Source organism: Lampetra planeri, chromosome 16 (genome assembly GCF_965212315.1).
Source record: "Lampetra planeri chromosome 16, kcLamPlan1.2.h2, whole genome shotgun sequence".
Taxonomy (NCBI): domain Eukaryota; kingdom Metazoa; phylum Chordata; class Hyperoartia; order Petromyzontiformes; family Petromyzontidae; genus Lampetra; species Lampetra planeri.
Genome location: NC_136122.1, coordinates 3,076,291 through 3,090,315, shown reverse-complemented (window position 1 = coordinate 3,090,315; position 14,025 = coordinate 3,076,291). Strand labels below are relative to the sequence as shown.

The 14,025-nt window shown below is 45.8% G+C and overlaps 1 protein-coding gene across 1 annotated transcript; it reads right to left on the bottom strand.

Moving 5' to 3' along the window:
• Positions 1-11,292: 11,292 nt before the first annotated feature.
• LOC144722948 (volume-regulated anion channel subunit LRRC8C-like) lies at positions 11,293-12,949 on the bottom strand. The gene is made up of 3 exons (XM_078601385.1): positions 12,769-12,949; positions 12,229-12,342; positions 11,293-11,301 (listed from the first exon to the last, which is right to left on the bottom strand). Exons 1-3 carry the CDS (start codon positions 12,910-12,912, stop codon positions 11,293-11,295), a joined length of 267 nt encoding a protein of 88 aa, XP_078457511.1. The 5' UTR covers positions 12,913-12,949.
• Positions 12,950-14,025: the final 1,076 nt, after the last annotated feature.

Below are 14,025 nucleotides of genomic sequence, written 5' to 3'. Positions count from 1 at the left end.
CAACGGACTCTGCGGCTTGACGCTTTTTTTCTTCCGCAGATTTATCAACGTTGCGCCTTGCGCCAGCCAACCGTGGTAAGCAGGCACGAGCGTCCGCCCCACCCCGACCACGCTGCCTGCGAGATGGGAGATTGAGCGTGCTGCTGGTTCGGCACCTCCTGTGAACACGGTTCTTCCGCTGGGGAACTCTGGGAGATCGCTCCTCATCCTCCTCTGTGGACTATTTGTCAACATGGACCCTCATGAGAGGAAAACCCTCTCCAATCCGGACGGATGTTTGGGATAGCCCCTCTTTTGATAGTGCATGTATTACTAATTTGTAGGCTTTCGCGACCAATATCCATAATATAGGTTTTTTGGGGTTAGATCACGTAAATATAAATCTGTCGTTAAACCCGCCACCACCTGACAAAGCCAATTGGTTTATCATGTAAACAGAACATGCCAATTTGTTACTAGTACAGCACACCAGTGTGTTGGAGAGCAAATCCACAACATTTACAATCTGAGTACGACGTTTCACCAGTTATTACAACTAGCTTCATCATCATGAAGCTACCACCTGTTTTAGTTGATGACGTCACTTGTGAGTGCTTCTTGTACGAAGGGTGGGGGGGATTAATGAATGCATATACATTTTAATGGGTATCCATTGCCAGCTGCGTTATATATATATATGGTAATTATCAACATACATTATGTGTGCACATTATGCATGCACATTGTTCTTGAACTGCCTGTAGTTTGCGAGCAATCAATGAGTACGTGTTATTGTCTGTGTACAGGTAATCCCCATTTATGTATGGTGACCTCTAGACATGCATTTAAACAATGTATTATTTGATGATTCGCTTCTTAGCAGCACTAAGCCTGTAGCTATCGGAATGTTTACAATTATTTTTCTCAATTTCGATGGATTTTTTAATTAGTCTTGGCAGGTAGTAACTAGTTTTGCACAGACCTTCGAAATGATCATAATCACTTGAGTGTAATTGTTGGCATGCGTATTCTGCCACTGCTGACAGTTGTATTTGGGAGTATTTTATTGATTTTGTGTTCTTTTGGTCGTGCTGATGATTCGTCATGTCTGCCCAATATAGCATTTGGCACAAGTGCAATTAATCCGTTGCAAACTTTCTGTTGAATGCTTCGTTAATACATCTTCAGTACTAGATATTAGTTTATGTATTTTATGTACCATTCCAAATCTGACTCGGATGTTTTTTTTCCCAAAAATATCTACTACTACTAAAATACCGAACATCAACTAGCCAGATATTTGGAAAAACAAAACATCCGAATCAGAGTTGGCACAGTACATAAAATACAAAAACTAATAGCTGGTACTAAAGATGTATTAACGAATCTTGATTTGAAGCTTTCGTGACTGCAGGAATCCATATACTTTTGGTTCTTTCGGTAAAGTCACGTAGTTAGAAATCAAATTAAACAAATTACGAAGTTTTGGGCGCCACACAAGCGTCCGTCATCAGGTGGGACAACCACAGCAAGAAAACATTTGCTGAAGTGGGCGAGAGAGCTGCCGTGGCAAGAGGTTATATAGGTAAGAAAAGGGGGAGCAGCAAAGGGGGAGAGAGAGAGGGGGGGGGGGGGTGCGTGAGCGTTCGGGGGAGAGAGGACATGAGGTGGGGGGGGGAAGTGGGCGGGGCTGGAAGTGGAAAGCTGGGGATGCGGGGAGAAATTAACTCGGAAAAATAGGCTAGTACCCGACAGATATGATGGAAACAACCATACACAGTTAAGGTTTTACCTGGTTAATAACATCCTTCCAATGAGTGCTCCATTTGTATCCATCTCGGTTGAAGTTATGTTTATATATCTGGATGGCTTCATGAACAAACGTTTTATAGTAGCCAGAAGGTTTGCAGAGTACCTTGGTCTCGGAAATACCAATATCATGCGAGCCCACAGCGTTATAACAAAGGTCAGCCACGGCAGAGGTATTGGTTCTGCCTTGTGTTCGCGAACACAGTCCGAGACATGTCGTTTCGTTTCCCCAATGTAACTGCTACCACAGGTACAACTAGATTTGTAAACTCCAGGATATTGCATGTCAGGAATGACATCCTTCACAGATGGGATTAGATCACTGATTTTGTGTACTGTATTGAATCGGACTTGGATCTTGTGTTTGTTTAATATATTGAAAATCTGTTTGGTAACACCTGCTATGTATGGTAACGTGATGGTTTTGATCGGCTTCTCAGGGGGTTGTTTGACCATGGTTGGAGAAACAGCTTTGCGAATAATGCGGTCTGAGTAGCCATTCATCTTGAGGGCCTGGTGTACGTGTTCCAGTTCACTGGCTAGGTGGTGTCGGTCGTAAATGCAGTTGGCCTTATTGTGTAGTGTTTTGATGAGAATTCTGTGCCGGATGGGGGTGGGAATCAGGTTTCAGATAGGAATCTGTGTGGGTGGCTTTCCTGTAGACAGTGTCCCAACGAGCCGTCAAGTCTCTTCTCAAACAAAACATCCAGGAATGGTAGCTTACCATCCTTCTCCGCTTCCATGGTGAATTTGATGGATGGGTGTATGGAATTGATGTGGTTGAGAAATTGGTTCAATGCTGGCAGGCCAAATACCGAGAGTGTAATCTACATTTCTCTTCCACAATGAAGGACGTAGGGTGGATGTCTGGATGGCATCTGTTTCAAATTTCTCCATGAAAACATTTGCAATCACTGGTGATAAGGGGAAACCTTCATTTTGTTTGTAGAAAGTACCATTCCAGGTGTAGTAAGTATTGGTAAGGCAGTGCCTAACCAGAGTAGGTACATCAGGATTCAGTCCATGTTGGACTAAGTCTTCAATTATTGCTAAGGTGTCTGGTACAGGAACCTTGGTGAACAGAGAAACTACATCAAAGCTGACGAGCAATTCATCTGGGGACAGTGAAATGCCCTTGATTAGAGAGCCCAATTGAGCTGAGTTATGTACTGCTGAGGTGGTCTTGTCCGTGAATGGAAGCAAGGTATCAGATGGATAACGGGCCAGTTTGTAGGTAGGTGAGTTGATAGTGGAAACGATGGGCCGAAGTGGAGTACCTTCTTTATGGAATTTTGGAAGACCATAGAATCTGGGTGGTCTAGTAGCAGAATGTATTAGGGAGAGCCGTTTGAATGGCTCTATTAGAGGAGTTGAACTGGTAATGATATTGTTGGTTTTTGTAGCCAGGCGGTTGGTAGGATCTTTGTTGATTTTGGTGTAACTTCCATCATTAAGAAGGTCCTGGATTTTGTTGTTGTATGTGGTTTTATCCATGATGACAGGAGCATTGCCCTTGTCGGCTGAGAGGATGACTATCTCATCTCTCTTTTTCAATTTGGCGAGTTCAGAGTGCTCGTCTTTGCTGATGTTACTAATGGGTTTCTTAGCATTTTTAAGGATGGTGGCAATTTCAGATTTTGCCACGTCTGTCGGGATGTGTCCCAAGCATTTGAGGGCTACATCTACCTGGGAAATTCTATAATCCACTGGGATGTGTTTGGGGGTGACAGCAAATTTCATCCCTCTAGCTAGTACCGATTTTAGGCTATCGGAGATTGTGCTGCTACTCTGATTGATAACAGTCTTGTTAACATCTAGCTTTTTAATGTGTGGATCTGATTTCTTTTTTGACAAGTTATTGAATTTAGCAATAAGGTTAACCTTTCATTTGGAGGACATTGTTGCGACAGAAGAAGCAGTCATGTTATCTACAAGGTTCCAATCAAATGCGGACATTTAATCTGTTAATGTTAAGTGTGATTGTAGGAGACATTTGTCTAAATTATCAAGTTCAAGACGGAGTAGTCTTATCCTCTCTGAGATTTAAGAAAGGCTAGCTCTGAATTAGATCCATTTGGTGTTAGGAGTAGTGACAAGGTAATACCGACCACAGTGTAAATGTGGTCGGTATTACCTTGTTGTCGCAGCATCTCTTCAGAAAGGTGAAATACTCGATCATGTGAGCCACCTTGTCTCGTAGTCTGTTAAAAGCTCTAACAGATGTGTGAAAACCCTACCCGTAGAGGTGGTTCAATCTTGATTCGTGACTGCAGGCATCCATACTCGTACACTCACATCTGCTTCTGTCACTTCTCCTAACGCCAACTAATCTTATTCACAGCTAGCCTTTCTCTAATCTCAGAGAGGATAAGACTACTCCATCTTGAACTTGATAATTTAAACAAATATACACCAGGCCCTCAAGATGAATGGGTACTCGGACCGAATTATTCCCAAAGCTGTTTTTCCAACCATGGAGAAACAACCCCCTGAGAAGCCGATCAAAACCATCGCGTTACCATACATAGCAGGTGTTACCAAAAAGATTTCGAAAATCTTAAACAAACACAAGATCCAGGTCCGATTCAATACAGTACACAAAATCTGTGATCTAATCCCATCTGTGAAGGATGTCATTCCCGACATGCAATATCCTGGAGTTTACAAACTTGCGGTAGCAGTTACATTGGGGAAACAAAACGACATCTCTCGGACCATGTTCGCGAACACAAGGCAGATCTGTAACACGGCAGAAAACCAATACCTCTGCCATGGCTGACCTTTGTTATAATGCTGTGGGCTCGCATGATAATATTTTTTCCGAGACCAAGGTACTCTGCAAACCTTCCAGCTACTATCAAAGGTTAGTTCATGAAGCCATTCAGATACATAAACGTAGACATAACTTCAATCGAGAAGATGGATACAAATTGAGCAATCATTGGAAGGATGTTATTAACCAGGTAAAACCTTAACTCTTTATGGCTGTTTATCTGCCGGGTACTTGCCTATTTTCCGAGATAATTTCTCCCCGCATCCCCAGCTTTCCCAGCTTTCCCAGCCTCCCACTTCCAGCCCTGCCCACTCCCCCCCCCTCGCTCTGGCCTCACATCCTTTCTCCCCCGAGCACTCACGCAGCGCACCCCCTCTCTCTATCTCTCTTTCCCCCCTTTCTCCTCCCCCCTTTCTTACCTATATAATCTCTTGCCACGGGAGCTCTCTTGCCCACTTCAGCAAATGTGTTCTTGCTATGGTTGTCCCACCTGATGACGGACGCTTGTGTTGCGCCCGAAACTTCGTGATTTGTTTTATGTTATATTATTTCTAACTATGTGACTTTACCGAAACAACCAAAGACTATATTGATTCTTGCGGTCACGAAAACTTCAAATCAAGATTCGGTAATACATCTTTAGTACCAGATATTAGTTTTTGTATTTTTTGTACTGTGCCAACTCTGATTCGGATGTTTTGTTATTCCAAAAATCTGGCTAGTTGATGTACAGTATTTTAGTAGTTTAAATTACTTGGTCAGTTTCAACTCGTGTTATTAATTAAAACTATTCAAAATACCGTACATTGTGGGAGTAATGGATAAAATTTGTGAGATTTTTGGAAAAACAAAACATCCGAGTCAGATTTGGCATGGTACATTAAATACATAAACTAATATCTGGTACTGAAGATTTATTAACGAAGCATTTAACAGAAGGTGTGTAACGGATTAATTGCACTTGTGTCCAATGCTATGTTGAGCAGACAGGAAGAATGATCAGCACGAGACTAAAAGAAGACCAAAGAAATACTCCCAAATACAACTGTCAGCAGTGGCAGAACACGCATGCCAACAAGGACACTCATTGACGTTCTGTGCAAGACTAGTTACTACTGGCCAAGACTAATTAGAGAATCTATCGAAATGGAGATAAATACAAATAATTAATAATAAAGGTTTTTGGGTTAGATCGCGTTATTTATAAATGTGTCGTAACCCTCCACCACCCGACACAGCCGAACAGTAAAAAATGTCATGTTGACAAAAGACAAATAGTCGTGAACTATGTGACTTTTGTCAACGTGACTCAATTTTGGTAGAGGGTTACGACACATTTATAAATAACGCGATGTAACCCAAAAACCTTTTTTATGAATAATATTGTTCGCGAAAGCCTACGTGTTAAATACAAATAATCTTAACCATTCGGATAGCTACAGCCTTAGCGCTGCTCAGAAATGAATCTTCAAATAATTGTTTAAATGCATGCCTATACAGGTCAGCATACATAAATGGGGATCAACTGTATGCAGACAATACCAGGTGCTGTTATTTTATTGCACTCAAACAACAGGACGTACAAGAATAATGTGCATGCACAATGTACGTTGATTAACATATAAATAACCCAACAGGCAATGGATACCCCCATTGTTATTCATATGCATACATTAATCCTCCCCCTTCACACAAGAAGAGCTCACAAGTGACATCATCACATCTATCCCTCTTTAAGGAATGAAACAGGAGGATTTATACACAAATCTGGCTGTCGCCTGACGAAGCTATTTGTAATTACTGGCTAAACGGCGTATTCAGATTGTAAATGTTGTTGATTTGCTCTCCAACACACCGGTGTGCTGTACTAGTAATGAATTGGCATGTTCTGTTTACTTGACAAACCTTACCGTGTCAGGTTGTGGCGTGTTCCACGACACATTTATATTTACGCAATCTTCTTCTTCCTAGCGTTGTTCCCGCTGTGGCACAGGGTCCTCTTTTCGGCATTGTCTTCTCCATTTGGCTCGGTCCAGGGCATCTTCGGGGGATGCGTTGACCGTCTTCATGTCTTCCTTTATTCGATCCATCCATCGCTTCTTCGGACGTTCGCGTGGACGGCGGCCCTCTGGCTCAATACGCATGGCAGTCTTGGCCACTGATGACTCTTCACTTCACATCACATGGCTGTACCACCAAAGCCTTGCCTGAAGCATCTTGTCCGCAATGGGGGCCACACCAAGTTGCTTCCGAACGTCTTCGTTCATTACACGATCCCATCGAGTCAGTCCAAGGCTCCATCTGAGCATCCTCATCTCCATGGTATGGAGGGCTTGTTCGTGTACAGTTGTGGCTGGCCAGCACTCGGATCCATAGAGTGCCACCGGTCGGACGATGGTCTTGTAAATTTTTCCCTTCAGCCTATCCGGCATTTTCCGATCACAGAGGACTCTGGTGACTTGCCTCCACTTCATCCATGCTGCATTGACTCGTGACCTCACATCACGACTGCTTCCATCTGAGCTGATGCTGGAGCCCAGGTACTTAAAGTCCGTCACTTTCTTCAGATCTTCTCCGTCAATGCTGATGGTGCCGTCGGTTTGGGGGCCACACTCCATATACTCCGTCTTTTTGATGTTGAACCTCATCCCGTTTTCGTCCAAACGTTCCTTCCACAGGCGCGATTGTCTTTCCACATCTCCTCTCTCTTCATCTGAGAGGAGGACGTCATCCGCATAGAGAATTGACCATGGCAGGGGCGTGTGCAGGTCGGCAGTGATCGTGTCCATGCACAGGATAAACAGGAGTGGTGACAGGGCCGATCCTTGGTGCACTCCAACGCTGATGGGAAATGGCGGTGATATGCCCACTGCACACCTGACTGCACTGGTGACGTTCTTGTATAAGAGTTGCACCCAATGCACGTAGGTTTCAGGGACTCCATGGGATCGAAGCGAGTGCCAGATGAGGTCGTGGGGGACCCTGTCAAATGCCTTTTCAAGGTCGAGGAACGACACGTGCACAGCTTGGTTCTTCTCTCTGTGCCTCTCCAGCAGGAGCCTCGCCGCGAATATGGCGTCCGTAGTGCCACATCCTTTAACGAAGCCGCATTGGTTGGGTGATAGGGTGATGATGTTTCTAATCCTCGTGTCCAAAACTCGCTCAAAGATCTTCATCGCATGACACAGGAGCCGGATTGACCTGTAATTCGAGCATTCTGCCACGTCCCCTTTACCCTTCCAAATTGGAACCGTCGTGCTGGTCGACCAGGCTTCTGGGACCTCACCGGTGCTCGTGATGGTGCTGAAGAGCTGGGTAAGGAGGGCAGCACCCTGCCTGCCAAGGATCTTCCAGGCCTCAGCAGGGATATCGTCCGGGCCAGTCGCTTTCCCATTCTTCATTATCTTGATAGCTTGTTCCACTTCGATGATGGTGATAGGCAAAACGGGACCGAGGACGTGTTCAGCGCTAATAATCGGTGGGTGGGGAAATTCCTGGTTGCAGATTCCAGAGAAGTAGTCGCTCCAGCATTGAAGGATGGCAGGCGGGTCTCTGAGAGCGCTGTGATTCTCATCCTTTATGCATTTAACCTGACCAATATCCTGAGTCGAACGATGGCGCGCCTCTGCCAGTCGATAGATCTTATTGGCACCATCTTGTGTGTCCAGTTCGACATACAGTTGGTCGTATTGAGCTAATTTCACCGCTGCTACTACTCGCTTCGCTGCCGATTTGCAGTTTCTGTAGTACTCTTAGGTTTTTTCGGTAAAGTCACGTAGGTAAAAAAATTTAATTAATAAAAGTAAAATAAAACAAATTAAAAAATTCACGACGTTTCGGAAGCAACACAAGCCTCCGTCTTCAGGTGGAACCGTCACAGCCACGACAGCTGTATCAAGTACTTGTGTTGCTTCCGAAACGTCGTGAATTGTTTAATTTCTTTTATTTTACTTTTATTAATTTAAATTTTTTACCTACGTGACTTTACCGAAAAAACCTAAGAGTATGAATCATTGCAGTCACGAAAGCTTCAAATCTAGAATTAGTTTCTGCAGTGTTGGTAATCCAGATCTGCGAGCGTTTGGCGCCACTTCTTGAAAGCTAGCTTCTTCTCTTTCACTGCTAGCTGCACTTCTTCGTTCCACCACCATATTTGCTTGTCAATGAAGCGTTTTCCCGGCTTAGTTAGCCCCAGTGCTTCCATTGCTGCTGTGCACAGTTGGCCGGCGAGATCTTCCCAAATCGCATTCGCTGGTCGGTTGGTGTTCACGTCAATCTGATTGAGGGCGACTCTCAGCTGATCCTTGCATTCCTTCATCCGCCACCACTTAATTCGCTGCTGTCCCGTTGTTGGTGGGCGATGTCGCTGGCCAATGTCCATTTTCATGTCCATGACCAGGATGCGATGTTGTGGGGCGATGTTGTCCGATGGTATGACTTTAGTGTTTGTCACCGTTTTCAGCCTATCCCGCTTGACAAGCCAGTAATCAATTTGAGTTGATCTCCCACCACTGGCATACGTAATGAGATGGGACGGTCTCTTCTTGAAGAAGGTGTTGGCGAGAACAAGATCATAGGCTTCCGCAAAGTCCAGGGCTCGGTTTCCCTCATCGTTCCGGGTACCATATCCTTGGCCACCATGGTTTCGAGGGTATCCATCCCGGGCTTTTCCAACGTGTCCATTTAGGTCTCCACCAATTACTAACTGCTCTTCTCCGTTTATCGATTGCATGTGTTCATCAAATTGTTCCCAAAATTCCTCCTTGGTATCTGCTGGGTAGCCAGGCTGCGGCGCATAACAAGATACCACCCGGAGGCGTAGGTCGTTTGAGTTGATTTCGATGGACATGAGGCGGTCGGAAACACGGTGGATGGCCACGACGTTGTCTCGTAGATTTTGGCTGACTGCGATTCCAACGCAGTTCTTGGTGTTTCTTTCACCGTTGTAGAACAGTTTGTATCCTTATCCAATCTCCCTCGCCTTTGCTCCACTCCACTTCGTTTCTTGGATGCATACGATGTCGATACGACGGGCCTTAAGGGCAGCTGACGCAATATAACTCATGAAACCTATGTTATGTATTACCAACTGTAAATAAATTGTCTTGATAATTCACATTGACTCGAGTTCGTTTGTATGTATGTATGTATGTTGAATTTCTTTCGCATAGCCAACCGTGCTAATCAGAGTAGCAATTTGCATTGCTATTCTTTTTGCATTGCGAATTTGAGTGGGAAAAATATTATACATCACAAACGGGTTACACACGGTAAAATTTTTGACACCAGCAGCTCACAGGCAAGAGGCAAATTTACCTCTTGCAACAGGGCTAATTAACAATTGATTTATTTAGCGCAGACATGGGCCGTATATGGCCCGTTGGGCTTTTTAATCCGGCCCGCCGAAGTTGTCCAAATATTATTATTAAATTAAATTTCACCTTCCTCCTGTAATGACCCCATATCTCCATTAGAAGGCGCACTTTGTGTAATTCAACATAACAAACGAAACTTAACTCCGAGTTCTCTCCGAATTTCACGAGTCCGTTCTAGAACTCAGTTTTTTTAAAGAGTTTTAAGCACAGAAAACATCATTAAAGTTTGAAAAATCATTAATTATACAAACTTTTCAATAAATTCCTTCTTCGCTTCGATTTAAAATTTCTTTAAACACTTCTTCTCACCAACATTACCACTCATTACCACTTTCTCCGAAGGCAAGTTTGTAAAAGAATACATGGTACAGACAGCAGACATCTTGTGTCCGGAGATCAAAAGCAAATTTGAAAAAGTCAGTTTATCACGCAGGACTGTGACTCGCCGTGTGGAACTGATTGATAAAAATATAGCCAGTCAACTAAGCAAAAAATCTGATTTTTTTGAATTATATTCACTAGCACTGGATGAAAGTACAGACGTAAAATACACTGCTCAGCTCCTCATTTTTATCGGAGGCATTGACGACAGTTTTGCGATAACAGAGGAGTTTTTGACCATGGAGTCCCTGAAAGGAGCAACGAAGGGAGAGGACTTGTATAACCAGGTATCTGCTGTCATCGAAAGAATGACACTATCTCGGAGTAAACTTGTCAATGTCACAACGGATGGATTGCCAAATTTAACTGGAAAAAACGTTGGGCTGCTGAAAAGAATCCAGGATAAAGTGAAAGAGGAAAACCCTGTCCAGGATCTTATTTTCCTTCACTGCATCATCCATCAGGAATACCTGTGTAAGTCTGTATTGCAGCTGAATCATGTCGTGAATCCAGTCGTAAAACTTGTGAACTTTATACGAGCAAGGGGACTTCAGCACCGTCAGTTTATTACGTTCCTGGAGGAAACTGATGCGGATCATCAGGACTTGCTGTACCACTCTCGTGTCCGCTGGTTAAGTTTGGGGAAAGTGTTACAACGAGTGTGGGAGCTGAAAGAGGACATCATCGCATTTTTGGAGTTGATGGGGAAATCTGACGAATTCCCTAAGCTAAGCGACAAGAACTGGCTTAGTAACTTTGTGTTTGCTGTGGACATATTTTCACACATGAATGAGCTGAATGTGAAACTGCAGAGAGAAAGATCAGTTTGTTCACGACATGTACAAACATGTGAAACCCTTCAAATCCAAGCTCACTTTGTTCTCCGGACAAATTGCGAACAAATCTTTCGCTCATTTCCCCACACTTGCCATGCAGGAAGAGGCACCGCGAAACGCCAAAAAATACAGCAAATCGCTAGAGGACCTGCACGGAGAATTTTGCCATAGGTTCTCTGATTTCCAAAACATTGAACAGTCACTTCAGCTGGTGTCCTGTCCCCTGTCACAAGACCTTGAAACAGCACCACAGGAGCTGCAGTTGGAACTGATAGATCTTCAGTCTGACTCCGTCCTAAAGGAGAAGTTCAACTCTGTTAAACTGAATGACTTTTATGCTTCACTTAACAGAGCCACGTTTCCAAACCTCCGGAGGACTGCACAGAAAATACTGACTTTGTTTGGCTCGACTTATGTGTGTGAGCAGACATTCAGCATCATGAACGCCAACAAAGCCCGTCACAGATCAAAGTTAACGATCTATCCTGAGAATTGCCACAACCAAAATAACTCCAGACTTGGATGCACTGGCAAAAATGGGAGATCAACAACACTGTTCCCACTGAAACTGATTATGTGTTGCTGCAGCGAGGTTGGAGCCAAATCTCCATCACACAGCCTGCGTGGCTGCTCTAACCTGTTAATGTAGATAATAAAGAAGTTCAAGTGAGGTAATTGGTTTGGGCGCAGGCCTGAGATGTTTTCATGATGTTTGGTCAGTCATGTTACGACATGTTTTTCTATTGTTCATGTTCGTGCAATTTGTTAAATTGCCTTGCAAATAAATGCTTTGCTACCTATTAAAGGCCAAATCCTTTCATGTAATCATTTTTACATGTAATTTATATTAGTTCACACAATCACTCCATCCATCTGTTCCTGGCCCGGCCCCTCTGTCAAATTTTAGAACCCATTGTGGCCCGTGAGTGAAAAAGTTTGCCCACCCCTGCACTATCCTGTACATTACACTATTCCTCGGGCAATTGCCGGTGGCGCAGCCGGCCTTACCGCTGGCAACCAGCGGTTCTCTCCCCCCTGCATGGTCGTGTCGAGCCGGCCCGAGGGGGGACCTCACCGTGTGGGCCCTGGGGTTGGCCATGAGCTTCCTCAGCACGGTCTCGTTCCACTCCTTCAGATCCACGTCGAAGCCTCTCGGCACCGGCACACACAGAATGCGCTCGTTCATGTTCTGGGCGGAGGTGGGGGAAGTGGGTACCACGTGACCATGACGTGACGCCGTGTGGTCTCCTTGAAGACGTCTCTCCACTCAGGTTCACTTTGCACGATTCCCGGTGTGTACGGGGGGGGGGAGGCAACCCATATCGACCCAAGATGTGCTCTCTAGCCAGCGCTTTGAGTGAGCTCGCACGTCGAGTTGGAACCCACGACCTCCTGCGTACCAGGCGAGGTAGTTAACATCTCCCGGCCACCGTGATGATGAGACATACGCGAAGTCCAAATATGCAGCAGGGGTCGGGATGGAACCTATGGCCTTCTGCGTACCAGGCGAGGTCGTCAACATCTCCGCGATGTTATCCATAGCATGGCGGCGACATTGATGAATGTGCGTGGGGACTCTCTAGAGTCTAGAGTCTAGAGCGTTGGAACGACGTACCTGCAGCATCCCGGCAAAGATGCCTATCATGAACATGGGCACGGAGAGCATGTCGCACAACACGTCCCACCAGGGCTGAAGGATCTTGAGGTCCTGGTGACCCTCCAATGAGAAGGAGGAGGTCAGGGCTCCGACGGGAATCATGACTCGAGCCGAGACTGCACACAAGCAGACACACACGCAGACACACACACACAAGCAGACACACACACACAGACACACACACACACAAGCAGACACACACAGAGGCGCACACACACACACAGACACACAAGCAGACACACACAGACACACACACAAGCAGACAACAACAACCGCCATTCGCCACTAAGTGGCGGTGACGTCACCACGACGCTTGTGCCAGGCCAAGTGCACCTTGAGGCCACGTGAAGTGTCGAACGCCCGCTGGCAGGAGGTCACGGGGCAGACCCAGCAGGTGCCACGGGTCGACTGACCGAGATGACCGAGATTACTGGCTGATGCAGATGCACCACCTGTGCCCCCTACTGTACCAACTTGCTGTGCTTTAGCCACCCGGCGCTCCGCTCGTTGTTGTGAGCGTCGCTCCTCCGCCCTCCGTTGTTGTTGGAGGGCGACTGCCTCCAACTGCCAAGTAGCGTCTTTCACGAGCCTCCTCCACTGAGACCGATCTTGACACCGCTGGTACCAGTCATCGGCAAGTCCACTCAACTCCACGTCCTCCTGTACCACATCGCTCTATCTCTTCTCTAGCCCGTGCCGCGCCCGTTTAGCCCCCTCGATCCGGCCGAACAAAAGCTGTTTAGGCATGCGGTAGCTGGGCATGCGGGCTACATGACCCAGCCAACGCAGCCCTGCCTGCCAGAGGAGCTCACCGATGGGACTTTACCCAGATCTTTCAAGGATTTGTGAGCTCCTCACACAATCCAGCCTGGTTTAACCCAGGATTGATCGTAGGCAGGCCAGCCTAAATGTTTACAACCGACGAAGATGCTCCATTAGGGGGGTCCACGTTTCGCAAGCGTAGAGAAGGGAGGGAATGACCGTGGTTGAGAAGACCTGAAGCTTCGTGCGGAGCGACAGACCAGGTAGCTTCCACACAGCGTTACGCAACCGATGAAAATATATTGCCGCTCGACTGATTCGGAGTGAGACCTCTGCTGATAAACTGGAGCCGGTCATAAGCACACTGCCCAGGTATGGGAAACTCTCCACTCTCTCCACAACTGCCCCATCACCGATTGGGAGTTGTGGGGGTGGAGTGTCCGATGGTACAAA